This window comes from Schistocerca gregaria, chromosome 3 (assembly GCF_023897955.1).
Source record: "Schistocerca gregaria isolate iqSchGreg1 chromosome 3, iqSchGreg1.2, whole genome shotgun sequence".
NCBI classification, from domain to species: Eukaryota; Metazoa; Arthropoda; class Insecta; order Orthoptera; family Acrididae; genus Schistocerca; species Schistocerca gregaria.
This window is the reverse complement of record NC_064922.1, coordinates 605,535,431-605,560,593: the sequence shown is the minus strand read 5'-3', so window position 1 is coordinate 605,560,593 and position 25,163 is coordinate 605,535,431. Positions and strand designations below refer to the sequence as shown.

The window sequence follows — 25,163 nt, the reverse complement described above, 5'->3', positions numbered from 1 at the left end:
TGCCGGTCTAGGAATAGTAGAACGATGGGTTCGATGACGGTTTGGATGTACCGTGCACTATTCAGTGTCCCCTCGACGATCACCAGAGGTGTACGGCCAGTGTAGAAGATCGCTCCCCACACCATGATGCCGGGTGTTGGCCCTGTGTGCCTCGGTCGTATGCAGTCCTGATTGTGGCGCTCTCCTGCACGGCGCCAAACACGCATACGACCATCATTGGCACCAAGGCAGAAGCGACTCTCATCGCTGAAGACGACACGTCTCCATTCGTCCCTCCATTGACGCCTGTCGCGACACCACTGGAGGCGGGCTGCACGATGTTGGGGCGTGAGCGGAAGACGGCCTAACGGTGTGCGGGACCGTAGCCCAGCTTCATGGAGACGGTTGCGAATGGTCCTCGCCGATACCCCAGGAGCAACAGTGTCCCTAATTTGCTGGGAAGTGGCGGTGCGGTCCCCTACGGCACTGCGTAGGATCCTACGGTCTTGGCGTGCATCCGTGCGTCGCTGCGGTCCGGTCCCAGGTCGACGGGCACGTGCACCTTCCGCCGACCACTGGCGACAACATCGATATACTGTGGAGACCTCACGCCCCACGTGTTGAGCAATTCGGCGGTACGTCCACCCGGCCTCCCGCATGCCCACTATACGCCCTCGCTCAAAGTCCGTTAACTGCACATACGGTTCACGTCCACGCTGTCGCGCCATGCTACCAGTGTTAAAGACTGCGATGGAGCGCCGTATGCCACGGCAAACTGGCTGACACTGACGGCGGCGGTGCACAAATGCTGCGCAGCTAGCGCCATTCGACGGCCAACACCGCGGTTCCTGGTGTGTCCGCTGTGCCGTGCGTGTGATCATTGCTTGTACAGCCCTCTCGCAGTGTCCGGAGCAAGTATGGTGGGTCTGACACACCGGTGTCAATGTGTTCTTTTTTCCATTTCCAGGAGTGTATTTGTTCCTCAATGTCTGTTGTCATCCCCATGATCACACTGTGCAGAAAGGCATTGGCTTGACTACAGAGATCTCCTCCTGCATATCGTCATCATCATCATCATCATCATCATACGTAATTACCATCGTGTCTGTGGTCTGCAGACCAAATCCATAGTCATGACCACTGTCTTGTCAACGACTCCTACAACCGACATAAAAACCATAACCTTCCATAACTGCATACACATGTGGAAACGGAGAGAGAAAGAGAGATAGGTGTTTATTTTCACATGAATCGATTTATCCAGCCACCACACTTTTGGAACATAGAGATGCCTTGCAAGACCCTAGAGAGCACTGTCGCTCGACAGGAGAAGAAGAAGAGAAACAAATTAGTCATCAGATTGCAGTTAAAAAAAAGAAGAAAAAAGAAATACACACACAAAAAACATGAACAGAAATCACCTCCATAAACTTGTAGGATCATCGTCAGAGGCCAAACTGGGTCACTTTTGAGAGGCACGTTCGTCGTCAGCAGCAGTAATACTACGATTCATTGTGCACAAAACACTGACAGGGTTTAGGCACGAAGGGAAAAAAAGAATAAGGCTGATAGCAGTGTCAATGAAGGAAATGCTGGGATAGTTACTAGAGAGCTGCTCTTGCCAGTCTACGCTGGGATGGTTACTACAGAGATACACTAGAAAGTCGGCCAGTCAGTCTACTCAAAGGTAATGAATACTGGGATACCTACTGAGAACCACCAGAGTCACTCTGGCCAGTCTAGTCACTAGCAGCAAAAAGATAAGTGACTCCTGTCAGCAAGCGGATCAGCATGACCTTCCACTCCACCCACTGCACACCGAAGTAGCTCTTAGTCCTTTTTATAGGCGAGAGCAGCATATTTCAGCCAATAGGAAACAAGAGCGCTAATCGCTGCCTACGCAAGTTGATTCCTGCAAGCATAGAGACGAGTGAGCCAGTGGTTCCCCTCTTTTATGACATGGCACCTTGTAATGAAAAGAAAGATATTTTCTTGCCGCCCTGCAGCAGCATTATCATGCTGATCTTATTATCTTTCAGTGCACTATATCGTTTTTGAGGCTGACATGGGCCAGAGCACACCCAGAGAATATTTTTTCAGTTGTTTGCAGAACGTCCCCATTAACGGTTGAATTGTTACCTCTTCCCTCAAGTGGAGGCAATCGCAGGCGTTCACCAACTGCCATTCTCTGAAGAGTACTGCCGCCACTGCTGCGGTATTGCCAGCACTTTGTGCTGCTGCTGGTCTGGGCCTGCCTGGCTGGGGTGGCTCGGCAATAAGCTCTGGCCCTGATGTGCTGTGCTCACATGTATCTGTATATAAAAAAGAGTTGTGAAACAGACGTCGCAATGAAGAACTTTTTCGTTTTGTTTTTGAGTTCAAATGGCTCTAGTTCTATGTTACTTAACTTCTGAGGTCATCAGTCGCCTAGAACTTAGAACTACACTCCTGGAAATGGAAAAAAGAACACATTGACACCGGTGTGTCAGACCCACCATACTTGCTCCGGACACTGCGAGAGGGCTGTACAAGCAATGATCACACGCACGGCACAGCGGACACACCAGGAACCGCGGTGTTGGCCGTCGAATGGCACTAGCTGCGCAGCATTTGTGCACCGCCGCCGTCAGTGTCAGCCAGTTTGCCGTGGCATACGGAGCTCCATCGCAGTCTTTAACACTGGTAGCATGCCGCGACAGCGTGGACGTGAACCATATGTGCAGTTGACGGCCTTTGAGCGAGGGCGTATAGTGGGCATGTGGGAGGCCGGGTGGACGTACGACCGAATTGCTCAACACGTGGGGCGTGAGGTCTCCACAGTACATCGATGTTGTCGCCAGTGGTCGGCGGAAGGTGCACGTGCCCGTCGACCTGGGACTGGACCGCAGCGACGCACGGATGCACGCCAAGACCGTAGGATCCTACGCAGTGCCGTAGGGGACCGCACCGCCACTTCCCAGCAAATTAGGGACACTGTTGCTCCTGGGGTATCGGCGAGGACCATTCGCAACCGTCTCCATGAAGCTGGGCTACGGTCCCGCACACCGTTAGGCCGTCTTCCGCTCACGCCCCAACATCGTGCAGCCCGCCTCCAGTGGTGTCGCGACAGGCGTCAATGGAGGGACGAATGGAGACGTGTCGTCTTCAGCGATGAGAGTCGCTTCTGCCTTGGTGCCAATGGTGGTCGTATGCGTGTTTGGCGCCGTGCAGGAGAGCGCCACAATCAGGACTGCATACGACCGAGGCACACAGGGCCAACACCCGGCATCATGGTGTGGGGAGCGATCTCCTACACTGGCCGTACACCTCTGGTGATCGTCGAGGGGACACCGAATAGTGCACGGTACATCCAAACCGTCATCGAACCCATCGTTCTACCATTCCTAGACCGGCAAGGGAACTTGCTGTTCCAACAGGACAATGCACGTCCGCATGTATCCCGTGCCACCCAACGTGCTCTGGAAGCTGTAAGTCAACTACCCTGGCCAGAAAGCTCTCCGGATCTGTCCCCGATTGAGCATGTTTGGGAGTGGATGAAGCGTCGTCTCACGCGGTCTGCACGTCCAGCACGAACGCTGGTCCAACTGAGGCGCCAGGTGGAAATGGCATGGCAAGCCGTTCCACAGGACTAAATCCAGCATCTCTACGATCGTCTCCATGGGAGAATAGCAGCCTGCATTGGTGCGAAAGGTGGATATAAACTGTACTAGTGCCGACATTGTGCATGCTCTGTTGCCTGTGTCTATGTGCCTGTGGTTCTGTCAGTGTGATCATGTGATGTATCTGACCCCTGGAATGTGTCAATAAAGTTTCCCCTTCCTGGGACAATGAATTCACGGTGTTCTTATTTCAATTTCCAGGAGTGTACATGAGTAGTAGTTCTTTCTATTCTTCTTGTTCTACAATAATAATTCTGCTACACAACTGCATGCTTACATTTTTAACGTGATGTGTTCTTATCTGCTTATAGTTGCACTATATGATAATGATGATTCCCAGGCGAATGTTTTGAGACAGTCTGAGTCCATTCTCCAACGTAAGTTTGTGGGGGATGACACCAGTTATCAAGAGAGCTAGACTGACTAGATAGAGCAGTCAATGGGATCCGTGGATTGATTTGCCTATATATATCTTTATTTTTAGAAATTATGCATGATATTTAATATTTTTCCGTATTTCTGTGCAGCTGATATGGGGGAGATAATAGGCGGTGGACTTGCATGCGGAGCAGCTGATCCAAGGATGGTGTACCCACAGCAGGATGTACAGCAACCCAGTGTGCCATCTCTGATGATCTACCTCGAGATTGGCCCATCATCGTGATGTATCCATTGCTGGACAGGCAACAGTCCAGTTCTTCATCTGCTATTTTGTACACAAGGCCAGATGTGCAGCAGGCTGATCCATCATCTGCAATGACATACCTGTGACCAGTTTGCAGCAGCAGTCTGATGTGTCATCCTCGATGTACCCATGGCTAGCTGTGCAGCAGCAGCCCAATCTGTCATCCGCACCACAGCCAGACTGTCGATGCTACATCACCGTGGCAATGCATCACTTCGTATACCACCACCACCATGAGAGATATCCGCCCCCGGTAGCTGAGTGGTCAGCGTGACAGACTGTCAATCCTAAAGGCCCAGGTTCGATTCCTGGCTGGGTCGGAGATTTTCTCCGCTCAGGGACTGGGTGTTGTGTTGTCCTAATCATCATCATTTCATACCTATCGACGCGCAGGTCGCTGAAGTGGCGTCAAATCGAGAGACCTGCACCAGGCGAACGGTCAACCTGACGGGAGGCCCTGGCCACACGACATTCCATTCCATACCATGAGAGATCATTGAGACATCACTTTGGGTCTAGCAGCAACATCACTCCACCCACACTGTTGCAGATCACCCAGTAGGTTCTGCAGCTGCACTGGACTATTCAGTGATTGCTGGCACATTTGAGGACAGGATCCCAAGTGCCCACATTGATAACTCGAATGTGGGATACCAAAATCTTACCACTTTCCGTAATGATTTCCTTGGAGTTACGTTAAGAGAGATTCCCAGATACATCAATGACTGTGGTATCCTGCCGAGATTGGCAAAGCAGATCATTATATGAACTAACGCATCCACCGAAAGAGGACAATGTTGCTAGTGCTGAGAAGAAGAGCGTCGTTCAAATTCGAGGGAGAAATGGTGTGACATTGGGGACAAGTCAATATACATAGAGGTTCAACACTTTTAACAAAATTTTTATACTGGGTCATTTTCCGAAATTCAGCAAAAAGCGTTCTTAAGGCACTCAGTCATGTACTCCCTTCGATATATACATACTCGCATGTTGGGGGTAAAGTTTCGTACATCCTGTGTGTTGACAAGCTAGAAGATGGAGATGACCTTGAGCACACTGTGCAGAACAGAGAAGTCAAGCACAAAGTAAATGGAATCCTTTACTTTTCCAAATTAGCTGGTTGGCACCCCAAACACATAGAACTGTAGCTAATCTCTAAGGGAGAGTGGCAACATTGTGTGTGGTATAACACTACTGCACCATGTGTTGTATCAACATACAGTGTGTTATCAATTATGATATTATGATGCAGTTAATGTTACCCTTTGGGAGGATTTTAGTAAATAGACTGTGAGTTATCTAATGGGTTTCGCTTATCGAACCTGAATGTAGTATAACAGAAGAAACCTGAAAGCTGAAGATTGAAATTTGGAAAATTTCTTAAGGGACCAAGTTTACTTAAATGAAATAAAATGTGGCCACCAGCGTAATTAGGCACAGTAATATGAAACATTACTTTTAAAGAATCTGTATTGAATTTTGGTAAAGGAAAGCTACCATTACTTCTTTCCGAGAGAAGTGCAATGAAACTCTAATAAAATAAGTGATACAGTGAATACTAGCAGTCATAAATAGTATGTGCAAGTTCTCACAGGCACAATTGACACTTTATCTCTTCTAAACAGTAATACTTTGTCATATATAAATTATCTTATCATCAAATGTTGTGAAAGACAATACTAAACGAAAAATCGATATGAACATAGTCCTGTTTCAATAGTTACTTTTCATATAGTACAAATATAATTAAAAGTCACTGGCAATAGGATTTTTACACTCACTATGAAGCAATCTTGTTTCTATTTTTATGAATAAAAGCAATTACTGTAACTTTACCTTTCAAAGCAAAGACTTAGGTGGGGCCCTCAAACTGTTTTTCCAATTTTTACTACACAAAGCATACAAAACTCAAAATATACTTCAACTACAATTAATATATTCATTATTCATGTAGGTTTATTCATTTTAAGCAACTTAAAGTTGGGGATTCTTAAACTGTTCATTACCATAAAGAAAAGTAAACACACTTTCTGAGACAATTTGTAAGGTGCAAATTTTGGTATTATTCTTTTATTCAAATTTAATTCACCTTCCAGGTCTTTTAAAACAGCTAATGCCAGTGATTTTACATACAGGTTCTTAAGTATGATTTTAAATGCATTTTACTCTAACTTCAAAATAACATGCCTACTTTTGTCATTAGCACAACCACTAATTTTCACTAACAGAATTCAAAGCACTCAATCTTTGAAGCACAAATAGTTTCAATTAAAAACAAATCAAACATTATGTAGGTTTTCATAAATGCAATACGAACTACCCCCCTTGATTTTAGTGAAACACACAGTATATCCATATCTTTTGTCGTATTCAGAATTGTGCAAGTAAGCAACTATTTATTTACATTAGATTTTAACACACAGGATTCTCGGATGTCAGTATTTATGCGGAATGGATCCTAAGAGGTATCATGAGAGGAACCAAATCAAGGATTGGACACAAGTTTCACACAGTTTGCCCCGATTATAGCAAATTAAACAACACTTAAATGTACTGGTTCATATTTTGACAAAATTCTGACCGCTTATAACTGTCGAAGTGATTGCGCAATATCGGTGATGAGTACATAATGGCTACTGGTCATTGCTTTGGATGTAATTGGCTCTATTATCTTCTTCTTGGCGACGACATTTCCAACATTAGAGCCTTTTCCATTAATAGAGCACCATTTTATAACTGTACACACATCTGAGACCTCAATTGGCACCTGCGCAGCTCACCCTATTGATGCTCAGACCAAACTGTCCTGTGGCTAGCTGCCGAATGTCTCCTATTTCACCTTTGAGGCCGCGCCAACCACATTTTGGCACGCGCCAACTCACTTCCATTGCAGACGGGAAGTACTGTTGCTTTTCATTTTATACAGTGCAAGTTCCTAGTATAAACTAGCTTATATATAGCTGTAAACAAACAGTTTTTAAAAAATCTTAATATTTAAGCAGATTAACATGTCGACACAAAAGCCAAATAATTATATAACATTTTCCTACAATTAATACAAAGAATTTAAATAGTAAAGAGAAAACATTTTACACAACTTTCCACTTCATTACAAAAGGTCAAAGACACTACATAGTGAAAAATACATAATCAGTACAAAATATTTACAGTATTAATTATGGTGTTACAGTGGATTAGAAAAATATACCACCTACTTTCACCCAAAACCTCAAAACGTAACTGACGAAGTTATTTTTTGCGGTAGATGCCTCAACTCTTTTAGCGAGAGTGAATTTCTAGAAAGTTTAAGGAGGCTCACCACCAAGAGCAATGTGTCTTCATCACTAGTCGGGACTCTGAATGCTTTGTAGCTCCTATGGTTCATTGTGAAGATGACCCTCTGTCTCTCATACTACATTCACAGAACGACATGTGCCATATGTGGCAGATGTCAAGTAGAATGCTCATGTGATTCCAAGCACAACAAATTCCAATCTTATGTTGGGGATAATTGTATGAGATGATTGCTTGCTGAACTCGAAACATTTCTGTGAGAAGCTGATGTGATCTATCACAACATGTCTTAATGACTGACTTGGAGAAGAATGCTGCATTTGAGTGTTACATTTGTGGGCTTCCGTTACATAGAGAAGCATTAACTCCATATCGAGATCATTGTCATCTAATGGGAAAGTTATGTAGTGCAGCTCACAAGGCATACAACTTGAAGTACCAACTGCCACAGCACATACTCATATTTTTCCACAGTTTGAGCAAGCATGATGCCCATTTTCTCCTTCAATACTTGGGTAAGTTTGGTTGAAGGCTGATAAGGTCAGTGTCATCCCTTAAATCACTGAGAAGTACATTACATTCCACAAGAGAATCACGCCAAGACTAAATCTCTGATTCTTAGATTCAGTTCAATTCATGCAGACGTCCCTTCAGAAACTTGCTGAGAGATGCATCATGAAGATATGTATATTACCAGAGCATATACCGATGATGTATAGTTTCCACTTGTGACAAAGAATGGGTCTTAACATACTAATACCTGAATTCTATTGAGAGACTCTATGAAAGCAAATTGCCCGACATAGCAATGTTCTTTAGTAAACCAACAGGCACAGCCACTGCAGATGCAGCATATGAGCACACCGTGAATGTTTGGAAGGAGTTTTGCATCCCTAATTTAGAAGAATATGCTGGATTGTAGAGGTATACAGATGCACACGTCTCTTGGACATCTTCAAGAGTTCCAGAGACAGTGCTTGCACATATACATCTGGATCCTACGTTCTGTTTCACCGTACCTGAGCTACCGGTGGTAGGAAACAATTACAGAAGATGCTCATCAGCATAGAACTGTTAACCAATGTTGAAATGCTGCTCTTCTTTGAACAAGGGATTTTCAGGGAACATTGGTAGTGTGTTCACAGGTCCATGAGGGTGAATAACATACGAATGAGTGAGGAGGCATACAGGCTATCTGACGCTTTAAGTTACACCCTTTAATGGATGTAAACAACCTCTACTGGTACACGTTCCAACAAACACTACCGTTTGGTGGATTCTGATGGTTGCCTGCAGATGTCATCACTTTGAAGGAAAGAGTCCATGATAAGGCTGAGGATGCTGAAGAGGGGTATGTCCTGGAAGCAGAACTGGAATATCCCATCCATTTACATGATGAGTACAGCGACTTGCCCCTATGTCCTGAGCACCTAGTTTCGTAAAATGGTTCTATCCCGAAGCTGTTGACAGTGCTGAGGAACAAACAACGCTATATTCTGCAGCACAGAAATCTCCAGCTATAACTCAGGTTGAGGATGGAACTTGTTACTATCGCCTACAGAATTTCCTTCAACCAGAATTTCTGGTTGTTGGAGTATATTGATGTTAACATCGAATAGAGGGTTCTTGTGTGGTTTTTAAAAAAATTTTTACAAGTCAGTGAACAATTCAGTTTCAGTAAAAATTATTGAAAATGTTATAGAATACTGCAAAAGACATTAAGTTTACTGGTGGGATGGGGGAGGGGTCATTATGGAGGAAGAGATTACGTCGCCAGACCAAAATTCAAGCAGGACGCCATATTCAATGATGGGTTAGTGACTGCAGAGATGGCTAAGGTTCCATTGCAGTTCATGAGTCCTGCCTATATTGGTATGAGTGTTCTGGACCTCTCCAAACACCACATGTATAGATTGTACTAGCAGTTTCGGTGGAGAACTTTGGTAATCCCGAGTTACTTTATATGGATAAAGGCAGTGTCCTCTACTGGGTGTAAAGCTGTGATCTGTATGAAGTAATTAGGTACGATCCCCAAACATTCGACACATCTGGATATGTGACCGATAATCAATTACAACTCAAAACAAGGTTATCAGCCTGATGAAAGACAAGGCGAATTGATCTCAGATTGTGAGTTTGTGGGACACAGATCTGAGACATATTCATACCATACAGATGCAGATGCCACCCAGAGAAGGTTAAGGGTGTTCACTGTAGGGCCTCCAAAAGGCCTTCACGACTGAAGATTGCAGTAGGTGTCTCCTTGAGTGCATTGTCACAGCTCCACATATGTTGTACCAGGTAATATTTCTTTTGAGAGGCTGTGAGATACGTACTGCACTGCAGATGCAAGTAGGGCTGTCCCATCATGGCGACAAATGGTTTATATATGGGGATGGCATCAACATCCTACCACACTCACACTATTCATTGGAGTGATTGAGTGTGTAACTGTGTATTTATTTGTAAATAGTTGATGTGTATGTGTAATAGGGTGCAGAACAGTTTGATGAACTGCTTTCATAGTTGTGAGTTGTGTGTGTGTGTGTGTGTGTGCGTGTGTGTGTGTGTGTGAGAGAGAGAGAGAGAGAGAGAGAAAGAGAGAGAGAGAGAATGAGTAAGTGAGTGTGAATGTGAATGGTTCTTACTTCACCTGACTCTGGTAGTCCCTGTTTCGCATGTATGTACATAGAAAAGAAATGATCGTAAATGTGAATACTGCATATACTGAAAGATAAATGTATGCTGTATATATATTAAATGTTGATGTAACCAGTCAGAAAGAACTTGTAAATAGACAAGTGATGGGAAATGTAGTATTTAATTCTTCTTCTTTTTGTTCCTATAGCCATAGGTCAGAAAAAATTTACTTTTAAATAAACCTAATGTTTATATATATGCATAAACTGAAATTTATTGTATATAAGAATAGTGTATGAATAACAGATGATAGTAAATAAAAAACTGTGTAACACTCAGATTTCTAAAAAGGAAAAATATATGTAAATAATAATAAAATAAGTATTTAAAAATGAACTTGTATATAAGAAATTATTGGTTAATTTCTTATATAACTGTTATTATCTGTAAACTCTGTCACAACAGAATTATTGCTAATTTGTTTATAACAAGTCTGAACCTCTCTCCCACTATGCTTAGACATCGAATGAACAGGCCCACATCGTTGAGCTAGTTCTAAAGGCATAAGGGGGAGGAGAGGTAGCTCAAATCTTGTTTTTCAAGGGGTTTCCCACTATTTTTAATGTGCTCCCATTGGTCCAGGGGCTTCCTGCCAATTTTATATCCTGTCAGTACTGAGTTATGACATTACCTCGAATATAACTCGCACAACTGCCTAAAGTGTGTGGGAGCTTTCCTGTGTGACCTTGATGAATTCCCAGGGGTGAGGGGGGTGGATGGGGGTGTCCTTGAATACAAGTTTCCCCACATGTGTTACCTGATACTGGAAGTCCTAATCAGTGACCCTGAAATCAATGAATTATTTTGTGATACTGAGCTAGTACTCTCGCTAATAACCCGCTAGTATGTAGTATGCACTTTCAACAGAGTCACTGGTTTTGGAATTGTCATTACAGGTATAACTGCCACCAGACTGTGTCTGAAAAACTAGTGTAGACACTAAACAGGAGACATGAGAAACGAATTGTTGCAGGAACCCCATATTCGTGGCTCTTACACCTACTATATGTCCAAGTAGCAACCGATCAGAGAGAAACGATGACAGGTGTTACGCTAATGTGTGGGATGGTGGGCTACATGGATCCAGATAAAGAGCTAAAATATAGGCTTTGTGCTGAAAAAGAGTTGTGTATCACTGACCAAAAGCATAAGAACATCTTCAGTACCTTCGCCTTTACGGAAACCCGCCTTATGGCTTCACTCTTGGTATTGTTATTCAAGCCATCATGATAACAAGAATTTTTGTATTCTTTCCAACTCCTTGTAAGGACATTGTAACAATGTTGCACGTGGTTGTGATGCCATCACATCAGGAGTTTTCTCTGGTTTGGCTGCAGGTGTTATCCTGCCTTTCTTCAGAAAGTTAATATTGTAATGTTCAGTCTATATTTTATTTTTAAATTCGGAGTAGGTATTATTGTCCTTCATATTCCAGGAATGGTGAATAAGCTTTAAGCACCTCCTATTACCTAATAATGCAGTCCGTACAGAGCTGTAATCATCCTTCCACATGTAATGGAATCCTCTTTTCCCTCTCTACATCGTGGTTGCGCTCCTACACGCTCCTGCTCAGCTCGCTGTCCCTTACCTTTCCTTTTCCAAACAATTCGTTAAATAAAATAATCTCAAAATTCATTTCCAGAATCAATAAAATCCCACTCCTCAACCATCTGTATTCGCTGGTAGCCCCAAAAATCTCCTACTGTTATCATTAAAAACTAATTGAAAAGCAATGGAAAATTTGTATTCATACGAGTAGTTTAATTATAAACAACCTGGTTTTATATCTTTTAAAAAACCTAAAGCGAATCATCCCTACTTTTACTTACAAAAATTCATGAATTTTAATATTTTAATGACATACAACATCTATACACTTTTTAATACACTGCAGTTAAAGAACAGATGTTAGTGTTGTCGCTGACCGCACGCCCAAGTGATGAGAGGGTTGCGAAACAACGACAAGTAAACACATCTGTATCAGAGTGTCCTTGAGATCTTAAGAGTGATCACGGACAGAGATCGAGGGCAGCTTAACTGCAAAAGCAGCATCGAACCACTAAAGCACGCTAAGCCAGAAGGTAGATACCTCTCACGTCTCCAGCTAAGCCACTAGGACCACTGGTTAGCAAGCTGGAAGCATTCCGTCAAACATTATGCCTTATTGAGGTCTATTCATGAGTACCCCACGAGTTTCAGAAGACGACTGCGCGAGCCTACGAGACGTACAGGAGAATGACACATGTCAGTGGACTGAGCATCTCTCGAAATTTCGGTTCGTTTTTGGCATAATACCATTAGGGGGCAGCCAAGCCAGAACATGTTGCCAAGTTATCCACCCCGTATTGCCACATCGAATTAAATTGGACCTGCAGGTCGGCAATCCAATGAACAGGTTTCGAAGGCAAGCTGCTGTTGTGCCTTCCTGGAAAATTCTTGTCAGCGACTTCAATGAAATGTATGCAAATATTGACATTTGGCGCGTCGAACGGTGTCTGTATTGAGCACGTCCAATGCAAGTAATAATCTTGGAAGGATTTTCTATCCACTGATAGAGTCCGTTAAGTAAGATCGTGGTCCTGTTACTCATCAGATAAATGCATTTGACAACAAACTAAAACATGTACATACATAACATATAAACAACAGAAAAATGCAGTTACAATTAATAATAAGTCCAGTCACCCAATAATTGGTTGCCATCTCCAAGGCATTCTTGGAACAAAGTTTTCCAAGTATTCACGTGGAAAAAACCTTCAAATGCGTCGAATAAGCGTTGGCAGCGGTTTCAAAGTGAATTTCGTTTACAATTGACGCAATGTTAAGAATGTGTTTCCCGAACAAAGATCAATAATCATTTTTTCCACTTTTGGAAAGTGACTAAGCCACGTTCTTCAAAATCATCCAACTTTCAAGCAATTTACAGCGTGTTATCAACTTTTGAAAAAAATACTTGATTTCCTCATATATTTAGACGCCGCAGCGTGACTCATTTTCTGGCCTTTGGGGTGGCAGCAGAGAAACACAGCGTCAGAAAGCGACGTCGAGTTGCTCTAACGTCTCTTCTTGTGTCGCTCGGTCGAGAATTCAAAGTAAATTAATGCTTTACGGACATTCACGAAGGACAAAGGTTCCTTCTATTGGGCTGTGAAACAACTAAGGCGATATCTTACACCATCTATGTGTAGTGTCAATCACGATCTTACTTAGCAGATTGTATGTGTCTCATTTCTGCATGTCACAGTTTTCTCACAGCCGTCTTCTGAAACACTATAGGTGCTTACGAATAACCCTGTACCTCCTCTCTTACAATCTTTATGTCCATGAAGGGAGAACGAAACATTCAGATACAGAAGCTGTCGACGTTGATGCTCCATCCCCTATCGTAAGCTCTCCGACAAATGTGGCACTGGGAAGTGTTAAGTGGCGCCAGGAGTGAAGTGCATTACTAGTAGTACGAGACAGGAACACTTTCACCCTGTTTAACGTAATCAGGATAGCTTATGGATTTGCTGTCCTGTTTCAAGCTTAATCGCTGCGTGGCTTCATAGACGGAATATCAGATGAGTCTGATTCCTACGATGACCTGGATCAAATCCGCCGTATCAATCCTAGCAAGGTTGATGAACGACCTGGAGCAGATTCTTATCACAGGAATGGCAGAAACAAAACTACCTTTGTTTGTAGAGACGAAGTAAAAACCATGTGTAGGATACTGAAAGAACGGAAATAATTGGCTGCTAATAAAGAAATAAAAGAAAGAGTAAGCGTGAGCAAATTTTCTGATAATTAGGACGAAGAGGCAACAGGAGGCAGTTCGCAGAAGGCGTGCTGATCAAAACTACCGATGTTCCAACCCTACCGCATACTTACGTGTCATCAATCTACAGTTGTAAATAAATGTATACGCAAGTCACAGATCGGCTCTCTGACCAGAATCGTGTAGCAGGTTGCGGATGCCATTACATGCCAGGATGGTCGTCCCAGGACGGCGTGCGCAGCACTTGGGATGGGAATTACCAGTTCCTCGGCAGTTTTGGAATCAGAAATACTCCATTAGCAACATCATTCTTCATTCAGTGAGACTCCCGTACAGAGTCTACTGGGAGCAAATCGATAGCGTGTGATGACCCACCCCCCAGGCAGCAGTGGCTGCCGTGCCGTGGCAAAGCACACGACGGCGTGCTCGGCTCGTGGCAGGGTGAGGACGCAAAGGCGGCTGAAAGCTGCCTGAGCGAACTAGCAGTGGGTGGTGGCCTTGGTGATGCAAGTCTGACGTCAGGCGCCTGGCAGACTGCAGAACACCCGGCCATTGCAGCGGGCGATCGCTCAGGCGTGAGACACGCTGACGTACACACACGGAACAAAAATGGCTCTGAGCACCATGGGAGTTAACATCTGTGGTCATCAGTCCCCTAGAACTTACAACTACTTAAACCTAACTAACCTAAGGACATCACACACATCCATGACCGAGGCAGGATTCGAACCTGCGACTGTAGCAGTCGCGTGGTTCCGGACTGAGCGCCTAGAACCGCTAGACCACCGCGGCCGGCTACACACACGGAACTCAGGACCTCTTTGTGGCGCCCCGTGGCCGTATGACGTCGTACGGGTAGTCCCCTCTTGACAGGACCGGATCATCGAGAGTAGACCTAGGTGTGGAAGCGGCTCGTAGATCAGTGATCGGCTAGATGTTGTTAAAGCTGATGGCATGGGACCGACGGCTGGCGTGGAGTATGTCACGGCGTCGACTGCAGTAACAGAAAATATGTGGTTATGGCTCAACGAACCTTACACGAGTCGGTTACCACACCCCTAAACATCCCGACTAAAATTGAGACATCTAGTAACACTGTTGTAGAGCCATTGGTCTCGATTATTTCTGTGCGACGTAAAAGATGGAACGGTGGCTGAAAAAGATATGGTTGGCGCAGTAACTGATAGCGAAAACATAAGGGGGAGGAGAGCTTTGAGACACTCTATGGATAGAGTAGCGAGAAAGGTCGTAATAACCAATGAGGTTAGGTGTAGGGAGCTGAAAAATTCTTTGCTACACTAGATTGCCGGAAAATATGAAAGACAACAAATGTAAAGAGACACAGGGCCATTTTGGCGACGAAATACTTAGAGTTTCATAACTGCCTCGCTGAAGATGATAGGCATTGAGATACAGCGTCACGAATGTTGACAGACGATGGCGGCACAGAGACTAACGAGATGATGGCGGTGATATGAAAACTGCGAAAATGTTAGGCAATGATGGTGACTGCATGCGATGAGGGCGACTGCACAAAAACACAGATCCCGACAGTCGACGCACACATTTCGGCCACCGTAGCAGCAGCAGGCCATGACGAGAGAGACGACCCGGAGTAGGCCAATAAGGACTCTATCGTTGAGGGAGCTTATTGCGAGTAGTGAATGCAAATTGTATAGTAGCCAAGACGTTTTCTTTCCCAATAAGAGGAATTCCAACTCTCAGATGGTGAAAATAAAGAATCCGAGGTCTTGACTACCTGGGTTAAATAGTTTCCCGGTATGCCTTTATCGTATGCATGTATGTATGTACACAGTACCACTATTAATTAGTGACGCAAAAAATTAACACTTCTTCCTCATTTGCAGGTTTACGAGTCTATGACGCTTGTAGTTCAGAGCTCAGCTCCCAGATGGCATTCATGGCTGCAGCAGTGGACGCCGACTGTAAGGAGACATACTCTTTGGGTAAGATCTTTGCTCGCGCCATGGAATTCTAAACACTATGCGCATACTGAACCCAAGAATTTCCTGCTCAGTTCAAAAGTGCAACTTGACTTTTTTAATTAGTGAAGTACTATAACTGTGTTTGCGATGTGGGTGTCACTCGTTTATTTGCAAAGATATCGTTCGAGGTTGCGAAGTCACAGCATATTTATTACTTTAGCATGGAGTACCTTAGTAGACATGTAATCATTTTGTTTATTTATTGCACTGGTTTTGAAGAGCACGTAATCAAAAATTTGCAGTGTGATGCGAACTGAATTCATATCATTTTTAAGGGTAGATTAGCCGCATCATTTCATTTCCCGAAGTTAACAATGGTAGCTATAACAGATAAACATCGTCTACAATTTAAATATACATATCATCATCATCATCATCATTTAAGACTGATTATGCCTTTCAGCGTTCAGTCTGGAGCATAGCCCTCTTATAAAATTCCTCCATGATCCCCTATTCAGTGCTAACATTGGTGCCTGTTCTGATGTTAAACCTATTACTTCAAAATCATTCTTAACCGAATCCAGGTACCTTCTCCTTGGTCTGCCCCGACTCCTCCTACCCTCTTCTGCTGAACCCATGAGTCTCTTGGGTAACCTTGCTTCTCCCATGCGTGTAACATGGCCCCACCATCTAAGCCTGTTCGCCCTGACTGCTACATCTATAGAGTTCATTCCCAGTTTTTCTTTGATTTCCTCATTGTGGACACCCTCCTGCCATTGCTCCCATCTACTAGTACCTGCAATCATCCTAGCTACTTTCATATCCGTAACCTCAACCTTGTTGATAAGGTAACCTGAATCCACCCAGCTTTCGCTTCCATACAACAAAGTTGGTCGAAAAATTGAACGGTGCACAGATAACTTACTCTTGGTACTGACTTCCTTTTTGCAGAAGAGAGTAGATCGTAGCTGAGCGCTCACTGCATTAGCTTTGCTACACCTCGCTTCCAGTTCTTTCACTATGTTGCCATCCTGTCAGAATAATCATCCTAAGTACTTGAAACTGTCCACCTGTTCTAACTTAGTTCCTCCTATTTGGCACTCATTTCGTTTATATTTCTTTCCCGCTGACATTACTTTCGTTTTGGAGATGCTAATCTTCATACCATAGTCCTTACATTTCTGATCTAGTTCTGAAATACTACTTTGCCAATTTTCGATCGAATCTGCCATCACAACTAAGTCATCCGCGTATGCAAGACTGCTTATTTTGTGTTCACATATCTTGATCTCACCCAGCCAGTCTATTATTTTCAACACATGATCCATAAAGAATATGAACAACAGTGGAGACAGGTTGCAGCCTTGTCTTACCCCTGAAACTACTCTGAACCATGAACTCAATTTACCGTCAGCTCTAACTGCTGCCTGACTATCCATGTAAAGACCTTTAATTGCTTGCAAAAGTTTGCCTCCTATTCCATAATCTCGTAGAACAGACAATAACTTACTCCTAGGAACTCGGTCATATGCCTTTTCTAGATCTATAAAGCATAGATACAGGTCCCTGTTCAACTCATAACACTTCTCCATTATTTGCCGTAAACTAAAGATCTGGTCCTGACAACCTCTAAGAGGCCTAAACCCACACTGATTTTCATCCAGTTGGTCCTCAACTAATACTCGCACTTTCCTTTCAACAATACCTGAAAAGATTTTACCCACTACGCTAATTAAAGAGATACCTCTGTAGTTGTTACAATCTTTTCTGTTTCCATGTTTAAAGATTGGTGTGATTACTGCTTTTGTCCAGTCTGATGGAACCTGTCCCGACTCCCAGGGCATTTCAATTATCCTGTGTAGCCATTTAAGACCTGACGTTCCACTGTATTTGATGAGTTCCGACTTAATTTCATCCACCCCAGCTGCTTTATTGCACTGCAATCTATTGACCATTCTCTCCACTTCCTCAAATGTGATCCTATTTCCATCATCATTCCTATCCCATTCTACCTCGAAATCTGAAACATTGCTGATCGTATTTTCACCTACATTGAGCAACTCTTCAAAATATTCCCTCCATCTGGCCAAGGCATCCACAGGATTCACCAGCAGTTTTCCTGACCTGTCCAAAATACTTGTCATTTCCTTCTTACCTCCCTTTCGAAGACTGCTAATTACACTCCAGAATGGTTTTGCAGCAGCTTGACCCATAGTCTCCAACCTGTTTCCAAAGTTTTCCGAAGATTTCTTCTTGGATGCTGCAATTATCTGTTTGGCTTTGTTTCTTTCTTCAACACAACTTTCTCTGTCTACTTGAGTTCTAGTATGTAGCCATTTTTGATACGCCTTCGTTTTCCTTTTACAGGCTGCCTTGACTATGTCATTCCACCAAGCTGTTTGCTTCATCCTACTTTTACACAGTACTGTTCCAAGACATTCTTTAGCCACTTCTAGTACTGTGTCCCTGTACCTTGTCCATTCCTTTTCCAATGACTGTAATTGACTACATTCAACTAACTGGTACCTTTCTGAGATTGATGTTATGTACTTGTGCCTGATTTCCTTATCCTGAAGTTTCTCCACTCTTATCCTTCTACATATGGACCTGACCTCCTGCACTTTCGGCCTCACAATCCCAATTTCACTGCAGATTAAATAATGATCAGTGTCATCAAAGAATCCCCTGAATACACGTGTGTCCCTCACAGGCTTCCTGAATTCCTGATCTGTTATTATGTAGTCAATGACAGATCTGGTTCCCCTACCTTCCCAAGTATACCGGTGAATGTTCTTATGTTTAAAAAGGGAGTTTGTTATTACTAAGCCCATACTGGCACAGAACTCCAAGAGTTGTTTCCCCTTCCTGTTGGCCTCCATATCCTCTCCAAATTTACCTATAACCTTTTCATACCCTTCTGTTCGATTTACAATCCTGGCATTAAAATCACCCTTAAGCAGAACACTTTCATTGTCCTTTAACAACTACATCAATGAGTACCTTATAAAAACTATCCATCTTATCTTGATCTGTCCCTTCACAATGCGAATATACTGACACAATCCTAATTTTCTTGCTAGACACTGTCAAATCTATACACATCAGTCGTTCGTTTACATACCTTACTGCAACTACGCTGGATTTCATTTCTTTCCTGATGTAAAGCCCTACACCCCATTGTGCTACACCTGCTTTGTCTCCTGACAGGTAGACCTTGTATTCTCCCACTTCCTCTTCTTTCTCACCCCTTACCCGAATGTCACTAACAGCTAAAACGTCCAGCCCCATCTTACTTGCAGCCTCTGCCAGCTCTACCTTCTTCCCAGAGTAGCACCCATTGATATTAATGGCTCCCCATCTCATTACCATTTGTTTGCCAAGTCGCATCTTAGGAGTCCCTGGTTTGTCAGTTAGAGGTGGGACTCCGTCACCTCCAAAGGTCCGAGGCATTTTGCTCTGATTGTTGCCAGCATCATATTTAAAGTACCGGGGAAGCAAGTTGCTAGCCTTACTTGCCCCGAGTCCCATTGAGTTTTAACCCTAACGGCTGAGGGACTAACCGGTGGATTTGGTAGTCTTTGCCGTACGAGCACAAAGGTGACCACGACTCAGAATATGTCCGAGATGCCCAGCCTTATTCCAAAGTGACTGGTATCCCGACTGTCGGGACCACTTACTTGGCCACTCATACGTTGCCCGTGGTTCATGAACTAGGACATGACTACAGGAACCCACACCATGAACCACAAAATATACATATTTTCTCGAAAAATGTGTTCTTACCAAAGTATCCAAAAGTGAGTCACATTTTTTCTCTTTACTGATGTAGAGGTTATCTGAGACACGAGTACACAAACACTGCATTCACGTAGTACGCCATTGAAACGTAGGTCACAACACTATGAAAAAGGAAGTGCAAACCTAAATAGATTTTCGCTCATTTGTCAAAGTTAATATGTTGTTAGGTCCCCAGTACAATTTTCCCCAGTACAATAAGCATTATGAAAGAACATGCTTCATCAGTGACTGCTTATAATGCCTCACAATACTTAACCCTATGCTCATTAACATTGTTTATTGAGCATTCGTTAAGAAAATGTTATTTCAGACCTTCGAAACTGCAAGAGTGGAAGTAAATTCAAAAAATACATATGAGGAACAAAGGATGGATTAAAACGTATTTTTAAAGACGATAATTTACTTTCTTTACTTTATTATGCATTATGAAACGCTTAAGATCGACCAATGACATGTTTTAAAACATCCATTGGACTCTGACGTATAGCTGGCGAACACACTACATTTTACAAAAAGGAAGGACGGGTGATAGGCGATTAATTTTTCGTCGACACAGAGGCAATTGTACAAGTGGCACTGATGGAACTTCACAAGGATGGGACTGGATATCGATCGTGGACTAGATGAAGCTACTAGTATAGCGTTCAAGAAGAATGAATTAAAGAAATCGTGAGACAGCTAAATTAGGAAGTACAGGCCGTTGTATGAAACACACTCTCCCGGATAGCATCTGAACCAATGCCTCATTGTCCTAAGCCTGTATTGCACTATACAACATCTATGACTTTACATTTACAAAAGTTACGACCATGCTCCAACTTACGTCAAGTATTCCATAAAAGTGCCCCGATACAGTGTCAAACATATTATAAACTGATTTTTAAAGAAGTTTATCAACAAAGTTTATATGGAGATGTGGCCACTAGTCTATTTATGGAATTACTGCATATTATATGATCCGTAGCAGCATTGTTTCAGAGGATGGTTAAGTAATGAAATCAATATACACTACTGGCCACTAAAATTGGTACACCACTAAGATGACGTTCAACAGACGCAAAATTTAACGGACAGGAAGAAGATGATGTGATACGCAAATGATTAGCTTTTCAGAGCATACTCACAAGTCTCCCGCCGGTGGCGACACCTACAACGTGCCGACATGAGGAAAGTTTCCAACCGATTTCTGATACACAAACTGCAGTTGACCGGCGTTGCCTGGTGAAACGTTGTTGTGATGCCTCGTGTAAGGAGGAGAAATGAGTACCATCACGTTTCCGACTTTGATAAAGGTCGGATTGTAGCCTATCGCGATTGCGATTTATCGTATCGTGACATTGCTGCTTGCGTTGAACGATATCCAATGACTGTTAGCAGAACATGGAATCGGTAGGTTCAGCAGGGTAATACGGAACGCCGTGCTGGATCCCAACGGCCTCGTAGCACTAGCAGTCGAGATGACAGGGAGATGACAGGCATGGGTGTAACGGATCGTGCAGCCACGTCTCGGTCCCTGAGTCAACAGATGATGACGTTTGCAAGACCACAACCATCTGCACGAACAGTTCGACGACATTTGCAGCAGCATGGACTACCAGCTCGGAGACAATGGCTGCGGCTAGCCTTGACGCTGCATCACAGACAGGAAAGCCAACGACGAATCTGGGTGCACGAATGGCAAAACATCATTTTTTCGGGTGAATCCAGGTTCTATTTACAGCATCATGATGGTCGCATCCGTTTTTGGCGACATCGCGGTGAACGCACACTGGAAGCGTGTATTCGTCATCGTCATACTGGCGTATCACCCGGCGTGATGGTATGAGGTGCCATTGGTTACATGTCTCGGTCAGCTCTTGTTCGCATTGACGGCACTTTGAACAGTGGACGTTACAATTCAGATGTGTTACGACCCGTGGCTCTACCCTTCATTCTATCCCTGCGAAACCCTACAGATGCAGAAAATGTTTGACTGCTGCCCTGGCCAGCACATTCTCCAGTTCTCTCACCAACTGAAAATGTCTGGTCAATGGTGGTCGAGCAGCTACCTCGTCACAATACGCCAGTCACTACTCTTGATGAACTTCGGTATCGTGTTGAAGCTACATGGGTAGCTGTACTTGTACACGCCATCCAAGCTCTGTTGACTCAATGCCCAGGCGTATGAAGGCCGTTATTACGGCGAGAAGTGGTTGTTCTGGGTACTGATTTCTCAGGATCTATGCACCCAAATTGCTTGAAAGTGTAATCACATGTCAGTTCTAGTATAATATATTTGTCCAATGAATACCCGTTTATCATTTGCATTTCTTCTTGGTTTAGCGACTTTCATGGTCAGTAGTACCTGTAAAAACGGATGTACAAGGTAGGACAAATATGTGGAGACACAGCGAGAAATGCATAATTGGACATGAATGCAGATGTTGCTCAAACCTGCAGGTTGCGCTGTTATAGGTGTCCACGAACAGCACCTGTACAATGCCCTAGATACGCTGCAAGCGTCAGTCGTGAGAACAGCGTTCTCTGCAGTTACGGAGTGACAGTTAATGAACTATTTGAATTAAAATCGTCACAACTTCTCAGCGGTTTGCGCTAGGACGTTCAAACTGCGCGGTTGGCCGCGGGGCATGATGGGTATAAGTATGCGAATGTGCACGCGCCTTATTGTTGTTGCCCATTTGGACGTGAAAACGCCACGGTAGAGCGTGCCTGAGCGTATAGCGCTTGTGAAGGCCTGCTGTGCGAGTAACATTAGCCCAGCAGCGACTCAAAGGATGTTTGCGACCGAGTTCAAGCTGAAGTCAACCTGTCTAAGTGTGCTAACGATCAAGAAATTGATCGGCAAGTTTAAGAGAATGGATAGTGTTCGTGATGACAGTGTTGGCCAAGTCGGTCATTCAAAAAAAGTCTGAAAACATCGAGAAGACACGCGCTGTGCTTCAAATAGCCTCACGAAATCGATGGTAGGAATCAACTGGGAGACACTGCGACAAATTGTTGTTGAAGACCTGCGTTTCCTCCCATACAAAATTCAAACCCATCAGCCATTAAGCCCCAGGGCTATGGAATAGCGGTTGCTTTTCACCAAGCCGGCCGCTGTGGCCGAATCCTGCCTTGGACATGGATGTGTGTGATGTCCTTAGGTTGGTTAGGTTTAAGTAGTTCTAAGTTCTAGGGGACTGATGACCTCAGATGTTAAGTCCCATAGTGCTCAGAGCCATTTGAACCTTCAAGTCTGTCAAGTTCCACTGTAGCGCTAGCTTACGAACATGTATGTCAATAATTTTTATATTAATTCCAATGCCATTTTGCAGATGTCCTTGAATCCATATGAATACGTCATCTTCTAGTGTTGGTCCTTTTGCATTCAGTGCTCTATTTGCGCATTTAGTCTTCCTGATTCTTTTCAGTTCTTCTTTACTACCCCGCCAATCGCGAATGTTTTTTTTTTTTTTTTTTTTTTTTTTTTTTTTTTTTTTGCGGAGGGCCGAAATTTAGCTCAGCTGCTCTGTTTCCATGTTCTTCTGCATATGTTGTTACTTTAGATTTACAGCCCTTATCATATACATGGCCCCACCGTAGACTGCAATGACGCGACATAGGCTAGACAGTTTTCTGGGTATGTGATGAAGGGGCGGGAGAGAGACAGTATTAGCAAGCTTGTGAATCCCAGAACGCATGTTCGTCGATTGGTGCAGTGTTGCTGGCAGTTGAATTCAGTGTTGCAGACAGAGATTCTTTTCCAGCACCACCGAATATATGACCATTTTTTAAAGACTGGAGGGAATTTTAAATCAAACACTTGTCATTTATATGTTAATTTCGAACATAATACGCATCTGAATTTTGGAGGCAATTTTTCGAAGAAAAAAGTGCGACTTGTAGTCCGCAAAATACGTTAACATCAACCAGTGCATTTCCGTCTACCGTTCATCAGAAGCAAGGCGATAACGTTAGGAGTGCCCAGGGAAGTGTGATAGGGGCGCTCTCGCTGTTTATACTCCATACATAAACGATCTGACAGGGAGGAGGTAGCAGTGTGCGGCTCTTTGTTGATGACACTGCAGGGTACGGGAAAGTGACGTCGTTGAGTGACTGGAGGAGAATACAGAATGATTTAGACAGAATGTTTATTTGTTGTGATGGATGGCAGCTTGCTCTAACAGCAGGAAACTGTAAGATAATGCAGATGATCGGGGAAAACAATACTTTAATGGTCGAATACCGTGTTAATTGTGTGTTGCTTGACAGAGTCACTTCGATGAAATATCTAAAGTAACGTTGCGAAGCGACATAAAATGGAAGGAGCGCATAAGGACGGTATCAGGGAAGGCGATTGGTCTATTTCGGCTTTTTGAAAGAATTCTAGGAAAGTGTGGCTAATCTATAAAGGAGAGCGGACATAAAGAATTTTTGCTATTATTCTTGAGGACTTCTCGATTGTTTGGGACGCCCATCAAATCAAGTTAAAGGAAGGCATCGAAGCAGCTCAGAGGCGTGCTGCTAGATACCATCAACACGCGACTATTACGGAAATACTTCACAAACTCTGATACGAATCCCTGGAGAGATGACGACGACATTTTCGCGAAACCAAGAAGACAAGAGGAGAGAAATTAGGGCTCATACAGAGACACATACTGAAACGTGGCAATGACCTGCTGTCTCACTGACCACACTCATTTCCTACTGTTTAATTTTAGTAATCAAGTCATTACATTACACTAAGAAAGGACAGTGGAACGTATGATTAATGTGTACTGTATTTAATTTAATGTTGATTGCTACAAACAGTATCGTAATCCGACCTCTGGATCGGTAGATAGTTAAATTTTAATTGAGTGCCGGCATAAGAATTCGTCGGAGATCACGACAATCGCGTCCCACCATCGTAGCACGGATGGCCGCTGTGGAGGCGGAAAACTGCAAGTCCGAGCGAGGCGTAGAAAGGTTCTGGAATCTTGATGCAAAGATACTATCGGATAAAAACTAAAAGTAAAACGCAGTAGCGGGGGCAGACATCCCTAAGTAAGAATAGGTTGGATTCGTCTCAAGACCTGACGTTCTCGTTCGTTGACAGAGTTATCCTGGCATGCTGTTTCTCTATACCGTGTGGGGCAGAGCAGTATTATGGTGATATTAAATGGGAGTCGTAAGTGAGTCAAATCTAAAAGTGGATCTTTCCAATCAGAATCAGGAACTACTGTCTAAGCTCTTGGAATCTGGTGTGAAACGATAGTATCTGTGCATGTTTCTTGTAACTAATGTACACCAAACTAACTGGATTACAAGTGGCCTCAACAATATAGTGTATTTTTAGCACAGAAGCGTGTTATTTATTT

General features: G+C 43.6%; 1 protein-coding gene across 1 annotated transcript in view; it reads left to right on the top strand.

Annotated features, from left to right (window-relative positions):
• LOC126353850 (uncharacterized) overlaps positions 1–25,163 on the top strand; it is a 233,863-nt gene that overhangs the window by 126,854 nt on the left and 81,846 nt on the right. The window contains exon 4 of the mRNA XM_050003006.1: positions 15,946–16,044. Coding sequence (XP_049858963.1) covers positions 15,946–16,044 — 99 coding nt within the window. The remainder of the gene's footprint in view (positions 1–15,945; positions 16,045–25,163) is intronic.